At 42.9% G+C, this 24,799-nt stretch overlaps 1 protein-coding gene across 13 annotated transcripts in view; it reads right to left on the reverse strand.

Annotated features, from left to right (window-relative positions):
- The window catches only part of MECOM (MDS1 and EVI1 complex locus), a 558,130-nt gene that overhangs the window by 64,180 nt on the left and 469,151 nt on the right, over positions 1 to 24,799 (reverse strand). For 9 of the 13 annotated variants that reach the window (XM_060767550.2, XM_060767551.2, XM_060767555.2 and 6 more), the window contains exon 3: positions 12,798 to 12,932. In XM_060767550.2, the coding sequence (XP_060623533.1) occupies positions 12,798 to 12,932 (135 nt within the window). Of the gene's footprint in view, positions 1 to 12,797; positions 12,933 to 14,461; positions 14,483 to 16,210; positions 16,324 to 16,397; positions 17,225 to 24,799 lie in introns of those variants that run through there. The other 4 variants (XM_060767556.2, XM_060767557.2, XM_060767559.2 and 1 more) reach the window with 4 other exon arrangements.

Below are 24,799 nucleotides of genomic sequence, written 5' to 3' on the forward strand. Positions count from 1 at the left end.
AACACAGTACACATAAAGAGGAATGGTGAGAGCTGGAATCAAACAACTAATGTTGTATAATGGGTTGAATGTTGGACTAGGATTCTGGGATGCCAGGATTCATATCCATGTTTTAGCCATGGAAAACCACCGGCTGATCTTGCACAAACCATACCCTCTCAATCTCAGAAGAAGGCAATAGCAAACATCTTCTGAATTAGTCTTGCAAAAAAAAAAAAACAACCCCACATCAAAGTTGACTTGGAAGGCAACATAGGGAAAGCTTCAGTCACACTCATATCCCTGCTTCCTGTGTAGACAGAACTACAATACATCTCAACATAATGAGGAAGACTATGAGCAAGTGACCTGTATGCTAGCCTAAACTATTGCCCATGTGCTAAATCTCAATGGACAACATGAAGGCTCCTCTTCTGCCCTCTTACAGTTTTTTTTTATAATAGATAGAAAGAAACTGGACAGGTTTTCAAACAAAGTGTGTCTTCAAACACAACCCTCCTGTCTAATCAGGAGATGTGACTACTATCCTATGACAGAGGATATAAAAGTTCCTTTTTTGCACTATAGCCCCAAACATCTTCCTAAGGCAAAGGTGACAGGGTTGTGATGGTGGGCTCACTCTGGAAGCAATATTAATTGGCAACTTTTGCAAGTGTTTCCTAAAACATGTATGAAACAGACTAGGTTCTAACTGTGCTAGAATTCATTGGATTCTTGTGGAGCACAATTTTACAATGCCTCCCCTCCTTTCTCTCCTCAGTCTCTCTAACAGTTCAGAATACACAATAGGCCTCAAAGCATCTTGCTTTCTCATAGAAGTTGAGTGAATAAGGACATCCTTGACACAAAATGAATTTCCTCAGATGAATTTCCAACCATTAAAGTTCCCTTTTGAGCACTGATTCTCAATAAGTCCTCCAGATATTTTTAGATGCCAGTTCCCAGGGACCTCAGTCTACACAACCAGAGGTAGGGAGGTCTAAAACATCTGGAAGACCCAATGGTCTAAGGTCACTGTATCTTTAAATACAATTCTATGAGTTCTATGAGTTTCTTGCAAAGAAGTCATGAGAACTCAAAACATGTTTGTTTGTGTGTGTACTGTGTCAAAAGAACAAATTGTTTGTTATGTTTTCCAATTACAGTGCAATTACAATGACCAGAATGTATCTTTACACATTACAAATGCTTCCTACACTCTAACCTTTGTTAACAAAAGCCACACATGCTCTGAAATTTGCTGATAAAAGTGATTTTAATGTCACATGAAAACACACATTCATCATGACATATTACACTACACTGAAAGGAATGTGTGCTTGTGTGTGTGTCTGTGTGTTGGGAGGAAGTAAAGCTAATATTCACAATTCTTAACCATTCAAAAAGTTGATTTAATTTGCCTCAGTGCAGCAGGAGACTAAATTGTTTTCTGGTACAAGAAGTCCTCCTGTCATATCATTAATTCTCTGAGAATGTAGGAAATCGGACTGTATTTTATTATCTTCCTGGTCTAAACGAAGGAACATAGTTTGAGACAGATATATATAAAATACCTGCAGAATTTACCAGCCAACATGGCCACTGTTGTGGTATAGATACATAATTGTTCCAAATTCTGTAAAGAAGAATTTATTAATGCAATCTAGTAGAGGTCTCTTGCCACCTAAATATCATTATAGGGACAGAATTTTAATAGCATTATTAGTTTGTCTGAACAATATAAAAGGATGAAATAGCCAGGAATTAAGAAGCCCTCAAGTCACAATGAATCTTGAAACATTACAGAAAGTCAGCAAGCCCATGTTGAGAGCAGAACTTGGGAAAATACACTTTTATAAGCTAGATCAAATTATTTGTCCCAAACAGAATAAACCCACAGAATCCAGGGAAACTTGATAAGTCAACACTTATATACATTTCACTGGCTCAGTGGGTCTATTTTAATTGGAACTGACAATTGAGAGTTTTTGGATTATTATTTCCAGAATTCACAGTCAGAATGATTATTTTGAGAGAAGTCATACAAAAATCTTGGATTTCGTAGTCAAAAGGGGAACTTCTGACTATGTGATGGTGCAGTGTTGGAATTAACCAACCAGTCTGTTTATAGTCCGTATTAACTTACTATATATCTTTTTAATAAATATGCATTTTTGTTTATCCTATTTTAAAATGTGCATATATTTTCCACATAATGTGCATATTTTGTCTTAAAATGTGTATTTTTATATGGAAGTTTGGACATTTTAAAGCTGAAAATCAAATTGCAAAATTTGGAGAAATTTAAAACTAAAGGAGAATGTTTTGTTAATCCACTGCTTCTCAAACTATCTGGTTTGGAGAACTGGCATTTTTTAGATGTGCCAGACACTGATACCATATTTGTGCCCATTGATGAAAACTACCAGTTCAATATGGACCAATGGCAAATGGATTGCAGGCAAACAGTAGTCCATGTATCACCATTTTGAATAAAATAGCTCTGACTCAGTTATTATTTGATCTAAGGTGAATCACAAGTTGCTTTACTTAGAAATAGGTACAGAACAAACTCTCCAGACTCTCCAAAGAAAAGTTTGAAAGCAGAACAAAAGCTTTAAGTTTGTAAGCAAGGACTACAACATAATTATTAAATATAACCCACACCATTTTGCTTTTGCTTTCTACCTCCCTCTAAGAAAAAGATACTGATGTACACTAGGTTCAATTCCTCTGTGTTCAATTCTATTTATATCCCCAACACAGGTGGGATATAAATGATAGAAAAAAATAAATGACACAGACTTTCAATGTCCCTCTGGAAAAGATTACATGGATTCCCCCTCTCTCTGGGACAGTGTTTACCCATCATTAATTGGAGATTTCCTCTCAGCTGTTGGGCTATTAGATATTCAAGGGAAAATACAGCATATACATTTCCTGGGTATATCCTTTAAGGGAGGAAAAGGGAGGGCAATATATGTGAATGTGTGACTTCTTTTGATTCAGGGTAGCACCTTAAATCTGTGCCTTCCTCTACTTATATATAGTAAGATATCTGATGGGAGCAATTACTTAGTAGAAAATTACACTACTGTTCAAACTAGACATGATGGCAAATGATCTGGTTCTTTAAATGTGGGGTGACAATTTGCAAAAGGTCAGGATGCTAAGCTTTCTTCCCAACCAAAAGCACACATCTGTCTACTGGAAAGTCAAGAGTCATTCCACACCCCACTCAACACCCATTTGGTTCTTTGAATCTGACTTTTCCTCCTTAACTGTGATTTATTTATTTATTTATTATTTGCACTTGTTAACCGCCACTCTCAAGCCCGAAGATCTGTGCTACCATTACAGCATCAAGAATATAATTTTCCAGCCTATGAAGGGAATAGCTGGGTTTTAAAGTAGTCTCTCTCTCTTGGTCCCACCACCTTCATAGACATGGCAAAGACTCTGGAGAAAGCCTTCTCACTTGTGGTTTCAAGGCTGTGGAAGGCTTCAGGATATAGAAAATGTTGTGTTGAACCTCATATAATAACTTTTTAACAATATGATATGCCATTACACATTGATGTATTTTATAAATATCCTGACAGTCATTATTCAGCACATTGGCTACTATCACCCATAACAATATAATATTCACTTCTTTCCTTCTGATGGAAGGGGGTGGATACAAAAAGACAGAGGCTTTTGGAGTTTTATGGTCAGCTGCAATTCAGGGACCTTCCTCACCATGTACAACTGACCCTAGCATTAGGGATAAGTTAAAGCATAGGTATTAGGTATCAGAGAGTGTAGAAACAGAGGCATTCCTATTGCTGTTCCCCCTAAATGAACCTTCTTCTTGCTCCCCAAGCTAGTCTGCTTACCTCAGATATAGCAGACAGCCATCACCAGCATCTGAAATAAGATTCAGCTGCCATTACGGTTGTATCCTATATGGAGCATTGAAAAGGGGGAGGGGGGAGTCATCTTCTACTTTGCTTCAAGAAGCAAAATGTCTTGAGATAACCACATTTCTCCAGAAAGATAAATTACTCGTATTCTAAAGCAGGGCTTCTTAAACTTTTCCACTCAGGATTCCCTTTGGGCTCATTTTTTAAAAAAGCGATCCTGGGTATAAAGGTATATAAAATAGGTATAAAAACCATAAAACTCTAACATTTACTGAAAACAAGCCATCATTTGTGAAGCTTGCTAAACAGGCTGATTTTCCCTTTTTTGAAGTTAAAGCATCTTCTCCAGAGCGCTGCATAACAGATTCATGTAAATGTCTAAAACAGGCACTAGATGTTCAGAACAGTTTTTTGGAACCCCAACCAACATTGAGCTAAGAGGACTCCATTTGGGGTAGGGGCTAACATTTTTTTAAAATAAAACTTATTATAAAAAACTATCTGATATGTATTACTTGCTCAAACCTATCATGTACTGGGCAGATAAGGCCTGGTTTCCTTTTAGCAATCCCCAAAAGACATCAGATCCTGTCTAATCTTGGGAGCTAAGCAGGGTTAGGAGCCCTGATTTGTACTTTGATGAGAAATTGCCAATGAATACCACTGTTGAGGTTCTGTGGACTATATTTCAGTGGAGGCAACAGGAAAAAACATCTCAGAGCATTCCTTGACTAATGAATTAATGGTGTCGCCATAAGTCTAAATGTTACTTGAAAGCACACAGTAGGTTCTCAGAGCCATCATCATGAGGACTCTGGAGAATCCCCGCTCATCCATGGAAATCTACCAAGTGACCATGGGCAAGTCATACTCTCTTAGCCTCAGAGGAAGGCAAAGGAAACCCACCTTTGAACAAATCTTGCCAAGAAAACCTTGTGATGGGGTCACCATAAGTTGGAAATGCCTTGAAGGCACACAGCAGCAATCCAATAGTTTCCTTGGTAAAATGTACTCAGAAGTCCTCCACTGCCTTCCTCTCAGGTTGAAAGAATGTGACTTGCTCAAGATCATCCATTATGTTTGAAAAGGGGTTTGAACTTTGGTCTTCTGCAGTCCAAATCCAACATTCATAGTATTATATCTTTCTGGCTATTTCAAGTTAGAAGGCATTTTCCTTTCAATGTTCTTTATGGTCTTTATCACCTATGTTTCCTACCTGTGGCCTTTCAAGGATATCTGGCTGGCTGCTTCTGAAACAAGGGAACTGAACCGGATAGCACTTGGTCTCATTTAGCAAGGCAATTTTTCTCCCATTGGACAATAGAAAAGTGGCACCTTTGGCAATGAACTGTTCCAGATATTCACCATAGAGACTGAAACCCATGCAAGTTTACTACAACAACTTTGTGGGCATAATCATTTTAGGCCATTTCTGCACTATGACTCATGTGAGAAGAATCATAGAAAGGAAAACATATCTTTGTTCTTTGTTCTTTTCAAGTTACACTGTAGCATGGGAAAGGTCTGCATCTACCTTATTCCACCAGCATTCACCCAACCTGATACACTCCATTCGTCCTGGACATGGGCAGATAAGCACTGGCCACTCACATAAATATATTTATTATGATTTTAAAACTGGACCAGCCCCAACCTTGGCTGCAAGCTGTTTGAAAGTAGACAACAACAAACTTAAACAAAACATAATAAAACTAGCAGCATAAAATAGTTAGAATACTGAATACTGTATATGAAAACAGGTTATAATCTGGGAAAGGCTGACATGACTTTGGAGGTTTGGTGAAGGGATCTTAGCCCAAATAAATATTTCACTAGATTGTGCTCCACTAAACGGAAGGGGATGGGGAGCAATGCATAGAAATATACCATCTGTTTGCAGAGGTTTCTCCAATCAGTCATTTCCATATTTCTCCTTGTCCCATTTCTTGCCTTCTAAGTAGTTCATATATCTCATACCAGCCCCTATACCAAGTGCAAGTTTCAAACTATTCCAATTTGGTAGTGATAGTCCTGTTTAATTCTCTGTTGACCTGCATTTAAAATGTCCCAATTTTTCACTTTCACCTTTTAACCTCAGATTACTTCAATTGTTGTAAACTCAGCTCAAAATACAAGAGTAGTTTGCACTCATTTAACTTAGCAGAGGACAGGGGAAAGTAAAATCTATCCTTTCCCAGTTGAGTCAGGCAAAATAAACTGCTGTAGTCCCTAATAGTTTAAGTGTTCTTCCTCATCAATAACTTTTGCAGTCTTGACCACATTCAGATGTTACTTAGCCATACATATCCCAATTTTCATTTATGAAATGTTGGAGGGAAGAAAATTCAGTAGCAGAGTTTGCATTTGTAACCTCTGATTTGAATGTGATTTTCCTGCTTCTTGGCAGAGGGTTGGACTGGATGGCCCAAGAGGTCTCTTCCAACTCTATAATTATATGATTCTATGAATCCTCTTTGCTTAGCTTTGCTACAATAACACTGGTAAATACAAAGTTTAGTTTTACCGGTTGTGGTGCAAAACCAGTCTCTATGCAACATGTTAAGAACTCAAAATAAACAAAGTATCTCACATGGTGTCAGGAAAATGTGGACATTTAACAAGCAGAAGTTCTTAGAAGACTTTATCAACGTAACAAATACCACCTTGAGTAAAATTCAAGGTGAATTTTCTTCTCTTTTCCTAATGCCATTTTAAAAAAGCAAAGCACATACACAACAGCAAGGAACAAAAAAGAGTTGGCAGAAACCACTAAGTGAATTACAGCTTAGCATTTTCACTGTAGGCATCTTTAATCCTCTCTATTATTTCTTAAATGCTTGCAGAGATTATTAGATAATCTCCCATCAACAAATTTCTTTTCACTTAGAGAGAACGGCATGCTTGTCTGATTGTGCTTATTAAAACCTAGCTGTCTAAATTCTTTCAATGTGCACTGGCAAGATTTGCTATGACTTAAGAATCCTGAAAACTTCCTTTCAATTCTAGGCCATCTCAGGACAGAACAACGTTCTAAACCAAGAAGGATCAGGCAAAGATCTGTGAACCTGGTCCCAGACAACTATAGAAGACCCTTCTCTCTCTATTTGTCTAAAACAATCAACCCTGTTGTCATAATCTCTCTCGAGTCCCAGAGGAACAGTTTGGCTTGGCCAGCCAGATACAACTGATACAATTTGCATGTCACCCATTCCTGTTTCCAAATAAGTTTTCACTTGCTAAACAACACACACATTTCACTAATTGAGCAAACCAATACAGTATTAGCCTCTTCAGATGTTTCCAAGGAAGAGTCCAACCTGCTGTACCTGCTTACTATTTTTGATGTTATAGAATATCCTGAATAGACACTATGAAGAACCAACAGAAATCGTTACCTAGTTTTTAGTACAATGCGGCTCTAGGTATTGAATATTATAATCCACTTATTACTGTAAGATTTACTGAGACAAACAGCATTACTCAGACAACAGAGCTTAGTTTAGCTATGTTGTACTTTATGTAGGAGAAAAGTTCAGTCCAAGATCAGTGGAAAGATTAAGAAATGTAAGAACCTAAGAGAACACCCACACCTTCTCCACTGTGGTGAGATGTATTGTATTTCTAGTTAAATTCATGTTTAAATTTGTGTGCATATTCTACGTACATAGGGTATGCTTATGTACATTCCATATATTTCATATATATATATATATATATATATATATATATATATATCCCTATCCCTCCCCCCCCCCCTCTCTCTCTCTATATATATATATATATATGCATTTATAACCCATTCTTCTCACCCTGGAGGGGACTCAGGGTGGCTCACAAAACCAATATCTACAGCAGAATACCAAAATATGTAAATCTGTGTCCTTTTTGTATTCCTTTTAGATAATATGCTTCCTCTATTTTAGTGATACATAAGTGGCCACTTTTAATGAATGCAGAGTAATCTATAACCCAGTTTACCACTAAATTTAGGTATGGGCCATCCAGTCCACCCATCTTAAATCAGTCAGCAGTTCTTAAATCCACTGAAATAAATGGTCTTAACATGTGCCTGACTGTATCTGTTACGCATCATAAAGTGAGACTAAAAACAACAGCACTGACTTCTATGTAAATGTATTTCAGACTGGGGTGAAATCTACTTAAATTCAGTTTCTTTCTCTTTGAGCTGAATATGAATGTGCGTGTTTTAATTAGCTTGATAAATAGGCCATAAGCAAGTTTAAATTGGTATAGCTTCAAATATGTATTTTAAAAATTCATTACCTAAGTAACCTATGTGTGTGTATGTGTATGTAAAAACAGAAATGTTTTAAAACCTTTTAAAAACAACTCATCTTTGAAAACCTGGAAGATGTTTGCTTCAAAAAAAAAAGATTTCAAAATAGTTTCATTGTACTTGTTTCACTTCGTAATAGTCCTACCGTGTTTATTCCCAGTTGAATATAATCAGGTACAGTAAAACATGATTTTGTAATGCAAAGCAGGCGAAATTCCCTGTAGTAATCTAATTCTGGCACAAGCACTAAAGATGCACTTGATATTTTCACCATTCTCCATCATATGAAGAAATGCTGTATTATGTAAGTACATATATAATACATATGTTTTTAATATCTTAAATGTAACATAGCCCCTGACTGGATTTCAAAAACAAGTCAGCGGTCTAGTTTATGCTTTTGGAACATACGGCTATCGTTTAAAACTTTGCTATAGTTGTTATACTTAATAGGGCAATCCTAAGATTGTTTACTCAGAAGACAGCACGGCTGCATTCAATAAAAATGCTTCCCAGTAAGTACATTTTGAATCGCACACTTATCCTGGAAAGAAAGCCTATTGAATTGAGTCTGACTTCTAAATAAACATGTGTATAATTGAATTTTTCCAACACTCTTTGCTATAATTAACATGTATCTCTTCAGTAAGATTTAATCCTTGATCTTTTGAGTCCAAACTTTTATCTTTCCAAGATCAACATCATATATAATCGGTTAACATGTGCGGGATGAAAACCAGTACATGTGTTTTATAGCTAATGAAAAAATCTGCCATTGTATTGACGTACTACGCAAGCAATATAAGCTGTCTCCGTCTATGAGGTATGGTGATTGCTCTACTTCTCCTGAGAATAACTAAATAACCAAATATATACTTCACTAACACCTGGAAACCAGGTATTTTCACACTTAGATCTAACAATTGTGTACTTTCCCCCAGCATTACACAAATCTAGCTGTGGAGTATCTCCATCCACAAAGATCAATACTAATAAAGCTGTTGCATCAATTCATAAAAATAAAACAATTACATAGAATGATGTGAAACACACAATCTCAAATTAGAATACAAATTTCGTATGGACCAGACATTAATACCTGCTAGGAGGGAAAAGGAAGAGAGAAACACATAAGACATTCTTCTGGCAAGAAAAAAAAGTAACTCCTAAAATTTTTGTTCAGGCTCTTATCAACTCCAAACTGATTTCAGACCTGAAAATTCACTCCACTAAAACAAAGGTGACAGTACACTGTCAGGAGCCCTACTACAGAAAAGAAACGAGCAAAATAACAACTAATTGTGCAGTGTTTGGAATTCATTATTTGTGAACATCTTGGATTACACAGTTATAAGAATTATTAGACATGACAGGAGATAATAGGACAGAGTTGGGAAATTCTAGATCAGCTTTATTGTAGGGGAAGGAGGAGGGATAAATTTATCTTCACCCAGTCTTATAAGTCTTGCTCTACTTCCAATCAAATGAAATATGAGTTGTATTCCCCCGTACATGTTTTGACTGCGTCCCATTATTCTTGAGCTGTTCATCTTAGTAGGGCTTATTTATATAGTTATACGAAGGAATCCAGGCCTTTTGTAAACTTGATCCAAAGTGATGAAATCTGACCTTAGACGAGAAAATGAGCCAGGAGGGGAGGGAGAGTGTGACAGTGGAAAAAGAGAAGCAAAGAACTCTGACAAAGAAAAAGAAAGCCAGGTTTAAGTGCAGGCAACAACAAGACGTCTTTTTCCTTCTCTGTATGGTAAAGGACAAAGTCTCTAGTTGACTCCTGTGGCTTTACGGAGTGTGAAGACTTAGCCGACACCAACATCTTCAGTAATCTATTTTTCCTTCCTGTCTTTCACTTTATATTGCCCTTAGCACTCTGAAGGTGTGATTGGCCTTTGCTCACCATACTAGATAGCGCCTACTGTCTCTCATCCTGGATGAAATACAGTGTTTACTCATGGATTTTACAGGTTATTTGAGGTAATTAAAGGTTACTGTTAATATCTCTTGTGTTTTCCCCCCCACTCTCAGTAGTTAATTACTATCTCAATCAATGGGTGAGTTCATTATGTGATGAGAAGGATTAATTCGCTAGCTGACAAATCTTATTCCTTATGGAGAAACTGAGTGGAACAACTGATCTGGTGAATGATTCCTCTCCAGTCAGTTACTTCAGTCTTGTTACTTCAGATTATATATGACGTTGATCTCTGGTTGACATAAAAGGTTTTTCTGATCAGTGGAGATTGTGGATCAAGCAGCAATAATGCAAAAATGGTCAGAAAGGGAAACACTCTCTACCTTCTCCGTGCATGAGCCACCCATGCCTTCAAACATTTTCAAATATAGTACACCTTTCTACAAATTGGTGTGTTATCTCCATTTTAATGCCTCTTTCACTGGGAGAAGTGGTTGATTAATAGTTTCTTTGGCTTTTGTTTTGCTTTGTTATCTGTTGAGATACTACCCAGAACACAAACTAACACGCCCAAAAATACATAAGACTCAGACACCTTTTCGAAAGTCTATTACTTAGTGTTTGTGGTCATATTAGGGCACATAATTTGACTTCCATATTATTCTACTTCAGGATACTACCAGCCTTCTTAGTCTAGAAATTGAATAACCAAGAATGGGAAGACAGCTGAACTAAAAATAATTAGGCCTTGATGCTCATGAGCATGTACCCCATGTTCAGCGTGTTTAAGAAAGAGATGAAATTGTAACCAACATAGATATTAGTAAGATACCACTGGGTGAAATATGAAATGCTGGTAGTTAGCAGAAATGCACATACTGCACTATTACATAAAGCACACATGCACACACCGCCCCATATATGCTGTTATATTGATATGCCTGACTGTCAAACTCATTTTGTTTCTCACGGTTGTGTGCAAGAATAGGAACAGCTAGCAGTTACATGAATACAGACTTGAAGATTCAAAAATAAAAACATCTCTAGCAAAATTTAAAAACCTTTGTCAGAAGTATAGATTCTATTAACAAATGTGATTTTTTTAAAAGCAGTAGTTTTTAAACAAATGTGCATATGTTGGAATGGCTGGTGCATATTCTAAATGTATTTCTGTTTCATTCTGACATATGTTATGTTATTTTTAGAACAACATCTCTGACATCTCACTGTATATCCTAAACTACCTTTAAAATCCATTTGGATGTATTTACTATCATTACTTCCTCGCTCTCCCAGCTACGTTTTACTATATGAAAAAACAAATTGAGCACAACACGGTCATTTCCTTTCTGCAACTGGCTGTACAATCTCAGAACGATTCCTTTTTTTCTCTACCAATCAGATTGCAACTTTCAAAATGTATATTTCATTTATTAATGGCTTTTATGGGTTCTTTACTTGAACCATGTGATCAGCAAGAAAACCTATAGAGCCCTATACTTCCATTCACTTAGCCTTCTTCAGTACATTTAATATGAACACCTTAAGAGGTGAGCTTGAGGAAAGGTATTTGATAGCAATTTTAAAAAACATTGATTTTATTTTGCTCTGAAATTTTGTAATATGTTGTCAATAGCAGACATTCAAATTTGGGTATGTCAACAAATGATTTTTATTATAAACAGATGCTTCGAATTGAAGGTGGTTGCCTACTTCTGATTTCTTTCCTTTTACATTGGCATGGAAAGTGGAATAATACCATAAGGCACATCTGTGAAACCCACCTTCCTGATTGAGAGTTCAAGACTACTCTTAAGTAAAACTCTTTGGAGTCAATTGTGTATTTTTTCCAAGTAAGTGTGTATAGGATTTCAGCTTTAATTAAGTATTTAATGAAGAAGAAGCTGAACAATTTATACTACCTACAGCTATGCTTTCATTAATGTGAAAAATATTAATGTAATTCATTTTCCAAAGCTCAGGAAGCTCTTTTTAATATAAAAAAAATCATTCCTGAAATCTTTAATTGAACTTCATTAATATTTAAATGACTTTACAGATTTGCTGTTTAAACATAAATTTTGAAAGGATAGGCAGAGACAGACGTAACAATGTGATCCTCTTTCCAAGTAAAATATCCTTCACTGATTTATCTGTCTGAATTTCAGAAGTGCTTTAAAAACTATATATATAATTAACATCCCACTGCTATACAGTTTGAAATTTTGAATGTTAGTATAAACTGTAAACAAAAAGCAGAATATAATCAAATGGAGCAGAATTAAAAACATGCAGCAACTGGAAAATGTGTCTTGATAAGTTGAAGAGTAGGAACATATTTTTAAAGTTTCCATTTGAGAATTAGACATAACTAGCTTGAGAGCATTCAAAATCAGTAAGTACACATCAAGATCACATGTATATGAATAATGTAAACACTAAAACAGCCTCTCCCACACTTGGGATAAAAGTATAGAAATGATTATAAAGTAGACAGAAATTATGTGAGACAGATCTACTATTATTGGTTCAGAATAAGATTTCCACTTCTAATCTGTTTCTCACATCTGTGCCTTTTCTCTTACATAGACCACAGTATCAACGTTAGATAGTCTGCTATTTTGTTTTCCTTCCCAGGATATCACAAAGCTCTTACAAGTAAGTCCAGAAAATGTCTACTACCTACCTGATCGCTTATTTGACATGCAACAAGGTTGGGCTGATTATAGCATCCAGCAAATCTGATATACTTTAGCCAGTTTCCTACATCTGGCTGACTGGCATCCACGCAGAATTTCACATTGTAATACTCATCCAAGATCTGGAAAGAAGAGAATAGAAAACAATAAATATATTGTTCTTGCTTTAGTCAGGCTGTGCTGGGCTGATAAAGAAATAAATCACAGCTCTTTTTTTAAAAAAAAGACTAACAAGGAAAAACTAAAACTCATTTCAGCGCAAAATTCATGAAAATTATTAGATCAAACAAGACTAGCAATTAGAGAAGCAATCAATCAATTCCTCCATCCCCCACAAATGTATTTTCTGTAATCAAAATATTGGGGAATAATCAATATGAAACATATTAATGAAGCAAACATGTTGCTTCCTTGTCACACATAAAGAGATATTAATGTCTTATTATTGTTTTTACTGGCAAGGAGGAACCAAAACAATTAGTCTCATGTATACAGTGTCTTCTCGAAGCATTTGATGATGTGATTCCCTTTCAAAATTCTACCCAGGAAATAAAGTTTCCTTTCGAAGAATTAATCCTTCCCTAAAGTTCCTCATTATGTGCAATGCTTGAATCATGTCTCTTTAATCGAAGCCAATTGCAGGATTTGTCTCATAATAGGGTCTCTTTCATGCCACACCAAAGAAAATAAATACAATAAAATGTAAACACTTGTTCAAAAGTGGTTGCCTTTGGCACATGCCCCTAAATGGTTTCGTTATGGAGATAATAAACAAACGGAATGTGATTGCAAGGAGTCCTGTTAGAAATAATGCACCATAAGAATAATATTATGATAAATGGCTAATTATTATAATGCGATATTACAGTTTGCGTGCCTACAGGCCTAGCTGGAGGATTCCGTCAAGCATGGCCAAAAATGTGTGTTTTGAAAACGTCTCTGTTTTGGTGTCTTTGCCTGGAAAGTGTGTTAACCATTTGCTGAATCTCAAATAAAAACAAATTTGTGTGAAAAGGAGAGAAAGGGGGTCACTATGCAAAGAAAGCACTGGAAGGCATGTCCAGCCTCTGAACTGTTTTGGCCTCTAACCCAACATCTTGAAAAGCCTGGCATTGTTGATCAGTTTGGTTAATGAAAACCTAAAGGAAATGTCCTATCAAAGACTAAGCAATCTTTTCTACCAACCTCAGTCCAGTATTTTAAAGAACCCAGTGAGAAAAAACCGACTTTATCTAGATCTATCTGAATGTTGAAGGTAAAAATGGGGTGGCACATTTCCATAGCCCTAAAGCAGTCCAAGCAATCAACTCGGGAGGCGTTTTAGACCATTAACTCTCGCAAACTGCAAAGGGACAAAGCAGAGGGCAGGAGGCAAGGAGAGCCACGGAAATGCCTCTGGTGTGTTGTGTTCCCCAGCAGGCTCTCCAAACAACAAAATGCCATCACCACTGATTTTTTTAAAAAATGCATGGGAAGGGTTTTCCCGCAGAGACTGGTGGAGAAGAAGGGAGTGAAGCCATGTCGCCAAGTAGCTCTGAAACCTCCTTCCTTGTGCCCAACTTCTCTCTCCTCCATCGCCAAGCTGCCTGTTGCGCTTTGGTAACCCAAAACGGCCTTCCTCTCTCCTCGGCCTTGACCCCACTAACCTCACCTCACCATCTGAGGTCCCGACTGTCTCATCCGGAAGAAAAGAAGGGAAAAGTGGGGGAAAACCCTCCCTTTTTTGGCTGAGCTTTCAAGCCCAGGTTCCTTCCTGGCGCATCCCGTTCCTTGGGGATGAAGGGTGAAGGGACCCAGGGAGAAAGCCGATCCAAGGAGACTGACCTCTCCCCTTCCTTCTCTCTCTCTCTCTCTTCCTCCCTTTCCTGAATCGCAAGGAAGAGGAGGAGGAGGAAAGCAGGAGGCGAGGAATCCGGCCTAAGGAGACGCACAGCCCCGTTTGCCCCGGTGTCTCTTTTCCCACCTTCTCTCCTCGCCCCTTTGTGATCAGATCCAAACTCTTCCCAATTTCAAGGCGAAATTCGGAAGGCACAACAAACCCAGGGAACTGCAAGAAGTGCAAGGAAAGAGGGAGGGGGAGGAGAAGGAAAGGAGAGAGACACGTGGAGAGGAGGGGATGGGGAGGCCAACGCCGTTCCCGGGTCCAGACCGAACTTCCCTTCCGTAATTCGTTTTCGTGTTGCTTTCCTTTCGACTCCAATGATCATCCCGACAACTAGGGTGTAAAGTTCAAATCCGGAGTTGGAAGTCGACACTCCCCCCCCCCTTTCTTCACCTTCAATCCATGTCTTTGAACCTTTCCATGCGCTTTCGGCGTGGAAAAGTTGTAAAAACTTAAGGTCTCTTCCTTTTTCTGTCCCCCGTTCAGATGGCACAGGTTGACATTATTGGATGGGTCGAACCCCCATGGAGAAGTTTTATTTTAAGACGGAGGAGAGCCAGAAAAATCACTTGAATGCTCTTTCCACACCAAAGGATCGCGGATTCTATCGAGACAGGAACGGCGAGCCTCCTTCCCTTCCGCCTCAAATATTTATCTATACCCAAAGCGAAACGTCAATCTTGTCTATATACACAGAATGAGATCATTTATTCTGAATGTTTCTTTTTAAAAGGGGGGTTTTCATAAGTGTTGTCCTAACCGGGGATCCCCAAAGCCTGCCTCTGCCTTACAGAAGCATGTCACCCTCCTCGAGGAAAGGGATTGACCCTTTCCTTCCCTGGGACAGGCTCGCCTCCTCTTCCCTCTCCTCCTCCTCTGCTGCCTTTTTCCCCCTCGAGAGAGAGAGAGAGACCCCGGGAGGTTCCAGTCACGAGCCGCCAGAGGCGGAAGGAGAAAGCGGAAAGGCCGGCTTGCTTTGGGTGTCCCCCTTGGAAGGGAAGTTTACCAAAAGAGGGAGGGAAGGGGCGAGGAAGAAGGGGAGAGTGCCTCTTCCCTCTCTCTTTGCTTGGGATCCTTCTGCAATCTCCAGCCTCTTCAGTAGGCAGAGAGACAGAAGGAGAGGGAGAGAGAGAGAAAAGGCCGGCGCTTCGGTTGCTTTGGGTTGCCCCCCTTGGAAGGGAAGTCTACCAAAGAGGCTGGAAAAGGGGTCCAAGCAAAGAGGGAGGGAAGGGGCGAGGAAGGAGGGGAGAGTGGCCCTTCCCTCTCTCTTTGCTTGGGCTCCTTCTCCAGTCTCTTAGGAAGGCAGAGAGACAGAAGGGGAGAGAAAGAGAGAAGAGGCCGGCGCTTCGGCTTGCTTGGGTTGCCCCCCTTGGAAGGAAACTCTCCCAAAGAGACTGTAGATTGGAGAAGGAGTCCAAGTAAAGAGGGAGGGAAGGGGCGAGGAAGGTGGGGAGAGTGGCCCTGCCACAAGGAAGCGCATGGGGAGTTAGTCCTGATTCTGAGTGAGGCTCGTCTTACCTTGTCCCCCAACCCGGTTCCCTAGGAAGCCTGCCCAGGCTCAATCTCCGAAAGGCCGTCCAGCGCTGGCCACCAGCGAGGGGATTCCTTCCTTCCTCGCCTCCTTCCTTCCTTCTTCCCCCGGCTCCGCCTCGCCATTCACCCCCTGCCCTGCCCTGCCCTCCCCACACACCCCAGACGGACTCACAAGGGAGGCGGACCAAACACACGCACCGCGGGCAAGGGCTTCTCCGCCGCGAGGGCTCTTCCTCAGGCTCTGCTTCCCGGAGCGCCCGGTCGCCTTCCTCGGCATTGGCTGGAGCGGCGGCGGCGGAGGAGGAGGAGGCCGGTGTGGGGGTCGGAGGAGGAGGAGAGAGAGAGTTCACCCCCTTGAACTTTTCTTCTCGCCGCCGGAAAACTTCTCAGGGTCTTCGCGGGGGGGGGGGGGGGGAGTAGGAGGAGGAGGGGAGGGGGTCCCGTCAAGAGGAAGAGGAGGAAAGAGGAGCAAGGAGGAGGAGGAGAAGAGGCGCCTCCGCGATGGCTTTAATTGTCCCCCTGGATTCGGAGCGGGCGGGTTAATTCATGCCGATCGCCTGCCTTGCCCTCTGGCGGGCTTCAAGGGCTGTGTGAGTGTGTGTGTGTTGGTGTGCCTGCCTGGGAGCCCAGAGTGGGATGCGCCCAGAAAGGGAGGCAGGCAAGGAGGGAGGGAAGGAGGGAGAAAGGAGCTGCCGGCGGGAGCGCAATAACTTCCTTATCCTTTTCACTTCTTCTTCGCCGCCGCTTGATCGCCGGGGAGGCAGAAAGGGGTTGGCAAGGAGGGAGGGAGGGTGTCTGAGAGAGAGAGAGAGAGAGGAGGGGGACCTGCCCTAGGCACACCTCTCCCCAGCGCAAGGGGAAGAGCTCTCTCTCTCTCAGACACACACACACAAGCCCCTTCCTTTCTGACCCCTTCATTTGCGTTTCATGAACTGTCTCTTTAATGAGAAGGAGAGAACCGGCCAGCCATACAAGAGAGGAGGAGGAGGAATGGAGGGAGGGGGGAACTGAAAGAGAGGGAGCTCAAGGAGAGGTCTCTCCCCCCCTTCACCCCCCTCTTTCCCCTCCTCCCCCCCCCCCCCCCCAGAAGCGATCGGAAGCCAGACAGAGGCTCCTCTTTCAGCCCGCTTTTAAAGTGACAGCAGCCTCCCTTGGCGAGAGAGGTCACAAGAAGGTCGCCCAGGCAGAAGTCCCGGCCGGGCAGGCGGGTGACCGAGGCCACCCTTCAGGCCCGGCGAAGGCCCGCGTCTCCCTCCCTTTCTTCCCTTCCTTCAATCCCTCCCTTCCCTCTTCCCTTCCCTTCCTTCTTCTTTTCCTCTCCTTCCGAGGATGAGACCCCCATCGCCCCCTCATTGCGAGGCAGCGCGTCCAGAAGGCGCAACCCCGCTCTCTCTCTCTCTCTCTTTTCCCCCCTTCTGGATGTGTTTATTTAAGGAGAGTTGTAACTCCAGGCTGCGCCGCCGGCCCTTGATTGGTTTTACAAAGCGGCCTCGGTCGCCATCGGGACACGAGGCGAGGCTTCCAGAGAGCCCGCCCGCACGCCGTGGTGGGTTTTCCAAAAAAAGTCGCGGTGTTTCTTTGCTTGGGGAAAGGCAACAAGTTTAAGCGGGTCGCCCTCCATCCAAGCCGGCTTTGTATACGCCTTGTGAAGAAGGGGAGCCACGAATATAACGAAGTCTATTGAGCCGAAATGGCGAGCGCGTTCGCTCCAAGCTGGACCCCGCTTGGGACTCCTTTCACGCCCACACTGACAGGGACACAGACCCAATTTGCACACGTGGCCAACGGGTTTTCGTTGTTTTTGCCAGGCTTAGCTCCCTTCCTTCTCTTCCCTCCTCCCACTTCCCTTCTTCATTTCTTTCCCATCCCTCCTTCTCTTCTTTCCCTTCCTTCAATCCATTCCTTCATTTACTTTCCTTCATTCCTTTCCTGGCTTTCTTCTTTCTTTCTTTCCTTCCCTTCCTTTCTCCCTCCCTCCTTCCCTTCCTTCTTCCCTTCGTCCTTCTTTTCTTTGCCTTCTCTCCTTCTTTCCCTTCCTTTCCTTCTTTTCTTCCTTCAATCCCTCCCTTCCTTCTTTCTTTCCTTCCATTCCTTCCTTCCTTTTCTTTCTCTCCCCTCCTTCTTTTCCTTCCTTCCTTCCTTCCCTTCCTTCTTTTCTTCTTTCCTCCCTACCCTTCCTTTCCTTCCTTTCCTTCCTTCAATCCTTCCCTTCCCTCTTCCCTTCCTCCTTCTTTACTTTCCTTTCCCTCCTTTTCTTCTTTTCCTTCCCTTCAATCCTTTCCTTCCATTTCTTTTCTTCTTTCCTCCCCTCCCTTCCTTTCCTTCCTTCAATCCCTCCTTTCTCTTCCCTCCTTTTCTTCTTTTCCTTCCCTTCAATCCTTTCCTTCCATCCCTTCCTTCAATCCCTCCCTTCCCTCTTCCCTTCCTCCTTTTCTTTCCCTTCCCTTTTCTTCTTTTCCTTCCTTCCCTTCAATCCTTTCCTTCCTTTCCTTCTTTTCTTCTTTCCTCCCTTCCCTTCCTTCCTTCAATCCCTCCCTTCCCTCTTCCTTTCCTCCTTCTTTTCTTTCCCATCCCTCCTTCTTCTTTTCCTTCCTTCCTTCCTTCCTTCCTTCCTTCCTTCCTTCCTTCCCTTTCTTCCTCCCTCCTTGCCATCCTTCCCTTCCTTTCCTTCAATTCCTTCCTTCCCCACTCCACTCTCCTGAATTTAGTCTCGTCCCATTTCTTAAAACCGAAGGCAACTCTGGGGAGACGACAAGTAACGGTGAAGGACATTAACTCCACTCTCACTACCTTGAGGCTGAACTGGAGTCAATACACTTCACATTTCGGGACTCTAGGACAGGCATGGGCTAACTTGGGTCCTCCAGGTACTTTGGACTTCAACTCCTACCATTCCTAACAGCCTCGGGAAAAGAAAAGGCCTGAGGCTGTTAGGAATGATAGGAGTTGAAGTCCAAAGCACCTAAAGAGAGGGCTCAAGTTAGCCCAGGCCTGCACTAGAGGTCTTTAAACAACCTCGAAACTATATATCACAGGCCTGCAAAACAGAGTCATACACACTTCTTTCATTTTCCAAAATGTACGCAACTTTTAATAGGAATTTGGAGTTTTTCAAATCCAAAAATAACCTCATCACTTTTGTTTTGTTTTGCTTTGACGCTTCTTCCATGTTGTCAGGTGCGACTTGAATGAAATGCAGGAAGGAAATGTGTGCACACTAGTAAACAGCTCCAATGTTTGGAGGAGGGAACTTGAATTCCCACGTAAACATGGGAAGCCAATCTTCTGAGGGGGGGAAGAAGAAATGTCGATTTAAATGAATCCTCCTCCCGTGGGAAACAAAAAAAACAGAGGAATCCAAGGGAGGAAGTTGCACCTGAAACCTCCAGTTTTTGCCTCGGATTCCTCTCACAATAGGCTCCAAATAAAGGCACAGCTGAACAAAAATCCCACTTTTTCTGCTTTGAACTGGAATATATGGCAGTGCGGACTCAGATAAGCAAATATTGAGGGATTTTCTGCCTCGATATTCTGGGTTATAGGGCTGTGTGGAAGGGCTTCAACGAATTTCTAGGATGGCTCCCACACAGGCCATGGAACGTCACAAGAACGAGTTCCTCGTTGCTTTTCTAGATAGACATTTTGGCGGGAGAGATGTAGTTACTAGGACTTCTTAAATGTGTTTTCCTCTCTCTCTCTCTCTTTCCCGTTTCTCCTCAACTTCTTTCCAAGTGCAAATGTAATTCCCCTTTTATGGAGGGGAAGGAGGGAGGGAGGCGGCGAGGGGGTCACGAGGGGCCGGGGGCGAAAGTGACAAAAGATGATGATTAATTCGTCTCCGAGGCCTGTTATCTGTGACATTGAACTGTTATTTCAGATAATGGCTATTGTTCCGGAGGGGAGGGAGAGGAAGGCGACGACTCAGTGAAGGCCAGGAGGGAGAAAAGCCTGGCCTGAGAGAGAATTGGGCAGAAGGGGCTTCCTTCCCTTCAGGAGCCTTCCAGCTGAAGGACCCTCCTCGCCTTCAAACTCTGTTTGGTGCCTCTTTCTAAACAATCCCGAATCATAGAATTGGCCATCCAGTCCAACCCCATTCTGCCAAGAAGCAGGAAAATCGCCTTCAAAGCACCCCCAACAGATGGCCATCCAGCCTCTGTTTAAGAGCCTCCAAAGAAGGTGCCTCCATCACACTCCACTGCTGGAGTTTCTTGGATGAGGATGCATTGTCTATTAAAGACATCTGAGGAAAGGGAGAGTGTTTTTCTCCCAGCCTCCATGTACACCGAGCATGAAGGAGGAAAATCGCCTTCAAAGCACCCCCAACAGATGGCCATCCAGCCTCTGTTAAAAGCCTCCAAAGAAGGAGCCTCCATCACACTCCACTGGTGGAGTTTCTTGGATGAGGATGCATCGTCTATTAAAGACATCTGAGGAAAGGGAGAGTGTTTTGCTCCCAGCCTCCATTTACACCAAGCACGAAGCAGGAAAATCACCTTCAAAGCACCCGGACAGATGGCCATCCAGCCTCTGTTTAAAAGCATCCAAAGAAGGAGCCTCCATCACACTCTGGGGCAGAGAGTTCCACTGAAGAACAGCTGAATCATGTCGGGGGTGATTTGAATGCAATTTTCCTGCTTCTTGGCAAGGGGACTGGACTGGATAGCCCATGAGGTCTCTTCCAACTCTATGATTCTATGATTCTTACAGGCCTTTTCGACGCAGCTGAATAAAACTCCACATTATTTGCTTTGAGCTTCCCTTCACATCTTGGTCCACCGCCCTCATCATCATGTCTTCTCTCAGCCTTTTCTTCTGCAGGCTAAACACGCCTAGTTCCTTAAGCCGCTCCTCATAGGGAGCCGCTCCAACTCTGCACCCTCCTATTTTCTGCCTGTCAAGATGAAGGGTTTCTTGGATGAGGATACATCGTTTATCAAAGACATCTGAGGAAAGGGATAGTGTTTTTTCCCAGCCTCCATCTACACCGAGCATGAAGCAAGAAAATCACCTTCAAAGCACCCCGACAGATGGCCATCCAGCCTCTGCTTGAAAGCCTCCAAAGAAGGAGTTAACGCCAGATTTCGGGAGAGTTCCACTGCTGGACAGTTCTCCTTACAGTTAGGAAGTTCTTCCTAACTTTCAGGTATAATCTAATCTCCTTTCCTGTAGTCTGAAGCCAATGTTCTGTGTCCAAGTCTCCAGGGCTGCAGAAAACAATCCTGTTCCTCCTCCCTATGGCTTCCCCTCACATATACACGGCCCTCACCATGTCTCCTCTCAGCCTTCTATTTTACAGCCTATACATGACCAGCTCTTTAAGCCGCTCCTCATAGGGAGCCGCTCCAGCTCCTGCTATTTTCTGCCTGTCAGGATGAGGGATTTCTTGGATGAGGATGCATCGTCTATTAAAGACACCCGCAGAAAGGGATGGTGTTTTTTTTCCCCAGCCCCCATCTACACAGAGCATTTAATGCAGTTTCAAACTGTTATTACAGAAAGTGCTTTTAAGAAGTCCTGGAGCTCCTTGGGTGGCAATGACACAGAACCCTGCGCCACGTGGAGGGCTTCTTTGAATGATTACCTAGGGGACAGTGATTCTCAACCTGTGGGTCCCCAGATGTTTTTGGCCTTCAACTCCCAGAAATCTGGTGAACTTGCTGGGATTCCTGGGAGTTGTAAGCCAAAATACCTGGGGTCTGGGGACCCACTGGCTAAAGTCGTCGTGTCAGGAGCAAGTTGCTTCTGGTGTGAGAGAATTGGCCGTCTGCAAGGACGCTGCCCAGGGGACGCCTGGATGATTTGATGTTTTATCATCCTTGTGGGAGGCTTCTCTCATGTCCCCGCATGAGGAGCTGGAGCTGATAGAGGGAGCTCATCCGCCTCTCCTGTCGGTCTTCAGTCCTGCCAGCACAGGGGTTTAACCCACTGCGCCACCGGGGGCTCCGACCCACTGGCTGAGAACCACTGACATAGGAAATCCTGAAGCCACTTCGTGCTCCTTGGGTGGCGATGACACAACACCGAGGCACCTTGAGGACAGTCTTTGACCACTTTTGGGGGAGTTGGTTACCTAACCGCCAGTGTAGACGGGGCTCGAGGGAAAACGACCCCAGAAGCAGCAATGGGAGGCGAAAGCTGCACCACCCGTGACGAATGCTTTTCCCTCTCCTTCAAATCTGGGCGCTTCGAAGTCCCGCCGAGTGGGAAGTGGGGAAAGTGAGTTGCAGCGCCTTGAAGAGCCGACTCGAGGCGGACCATTGGGCAGGTGCTTCTCCTCCGGCAGCCAGGTGAGCCACACCTGCTGAACTTCCCGCCTCGAAAGCGCCATTAAAGGCGCGGCAACCTTCTCTCCAGCTCCAACTCCAGGAACCCCACAGATTCCTCCCCCCACCCCCAAGTTCCGCGCCTCCTCTTGGCCTCTCTTCTTCGAAAGGAGAAGATCCAGGAATTGTCGGCAGGTGGCGCTCCGCACTGGCATTGAAGCCGCCTCACATGGCGCTGGAGTGGCTTCACTTCACAGCTACTTTTCAAACCAGCGCGGTTGCATTTGCAGAGAGAGTGAGAGAGGGTGCCCAAACTGGAATTCATAGAATCATAGAGTTGGAAGATACCTCATGGGCCATCCAGTCCAACCCCTGCCAAGAAGCAGGAAAACTGCATTCAAAGCACTCCCCACAGATGGCCATCCAGCCTCTGTTTAAAAGCCTCCAAAGAAGGAGCCTCCATCACACTCTGGGACAGAGAGTTCCACTGCTGAACAGCTCTCACAGTCAGCAAGTTCTTCCTTATGTTCAGGTGGAGTGTCATTGGCCGAAAACAAGGTGTATTTAAAGATAACTGTTGTGTGGATAATTTTTGGATAAACTGACTAACTTGTGTGTATTCTGCCTGTATACATGCATTATACATATTCTTCATGTTTGTGTTAATCTTTTAACATTTCTTTTTTGCTAGCATAAAAGTGTCCATTCAGCCCTCTACACCTGCAGGTTTAACTTTTGTAGGTTTGATTATTTACAGATGTTGTTACTGTATTTCAATTCTAAAATATACTCCTCCCCCCCCCAGGCATGTAGCTGGGGGGGGGGGGCTTGAGGGGCTTCAGCCCCCTCCCCCCCGAAATTCTCATGGTGGTTCGCGAAAAGGCCTTACTGGTGCATTATTTAAACTGTTATGTTTATTCATATCATGATCTGATCACCATACTCAATATATCCCATATGCATGGGGGCATTGGGATAATGATACAAAAGGTTTGCTAGGCTAGACCCTCTTTCACTCAGACTCAGCCCCCCCCCCCTGAAACTCCCCCCCTGAAAAAACTCAGCCCCCCCCCCCCCAAATCGATCGAAATCCTTGTTACAGGCCTGCCTCCCCCTCCCCCATATAAACTTCTCTAAAAATAAGGATCATCTTAGAATTGTGGGTGCTTTTATATACATAGAATCATAGAACCATTGAGCTCATGGACCATCCAGTCCAACTCCCTACCAAGAAGCAGGGAAATAGCATTCAAATCACCCCTGACAGATGGCCATCCAGCCTCTGTTTAAAAGCCTTCAAAAAAGGAGCCTCCACCACACTCTGGGGCAGAGAGTTCCACTGCTGAACACAGAAAGAAAGATAAACATTATTTTGTTGAAAGACACACTGGGATCCTTATATAAAAACTACATTTTGATTGGTCAGCCAGAATGCTAAGAAAAACATACAAAATGGGGACCATGGTATCCTTCTAGAGTGCCTCATGGGGATGGGACTTGGAGGCACTGTTTTGCAGTGGCTCCGGTTCTTCCTGGAGAGTCTCTCCCAGAAGGTGTTGTTGGGAGACACCTGCTCAACCCCGCAGCCATTGTCCCATGGAGTCCCATGGAGTCCCGCAGGGTTCAGTATTGTCCCCCATATTGTTTAACACCTACATGAAGCCACTGAGGGAGATCATCCAGAGTTTTGGAATTCGATGCCATCTGTACAGAGATGATGTCCAACTCTATCACTCCTTTCCACCTACTGCTCAGAATGCTGTCCAGGTTCTGAACTTGTGTTTGGCAGCTGTGATGATCTGGATGAGGGCAAACATCTTGAAGTTGAATCTAGACAAGTCAGAGGTACTCCTGGTCAGCCGAAAGGCCGAACAGGGTGTAGGATCACAACCTGTGCTGGACGGGGTTACATTTCCCCTGAAGTCACAGGTTTGTCGCTTGGGAGTTCTGGATTCTTTTCTGAGCCTGGAACCTCAAACCTCAAGTCTCAGCAGTGGCCAGGGGAGCATTCATACAATTAAAACTTGTATGCCATTTGCACCCCTACCTTGGGAAGTCAGACTTGGCCACATTTTGGGCCATCCAGTCCAACCTCCTGCCCAGAAGCAAGAAAATCACATTCAAAGCACCCCCGACAGATGACCATCCAGCCTTGGTTTTAAAGCCTCCAAAGAAGGAGCCTCCACCACACTCCGGGACAGAGAGGTTCAGTGCTGAACAGCTCTCACAGGAACTTCTTCCTAATGTTCAGATGGAATCTCCTTTCTTGTAGTTTGAAGCTATTGTTCCTCATCCTAGTCTCCAGGGCAGC

Source organism: Anolis sagrei, chromosome 3, assembly GCF_037176765.1.
Source record: "Anolis sagrei isolate rAnoSag1 chromosome 3, rAnoSag1.mat, whole genome shotgun sequence".
Lineage (NCBI taxonomy): Eukaryota > Metazoa > Chordata > Lepidosauria > Squamata > Dactyloidae > Anolis > Anolis sagrei.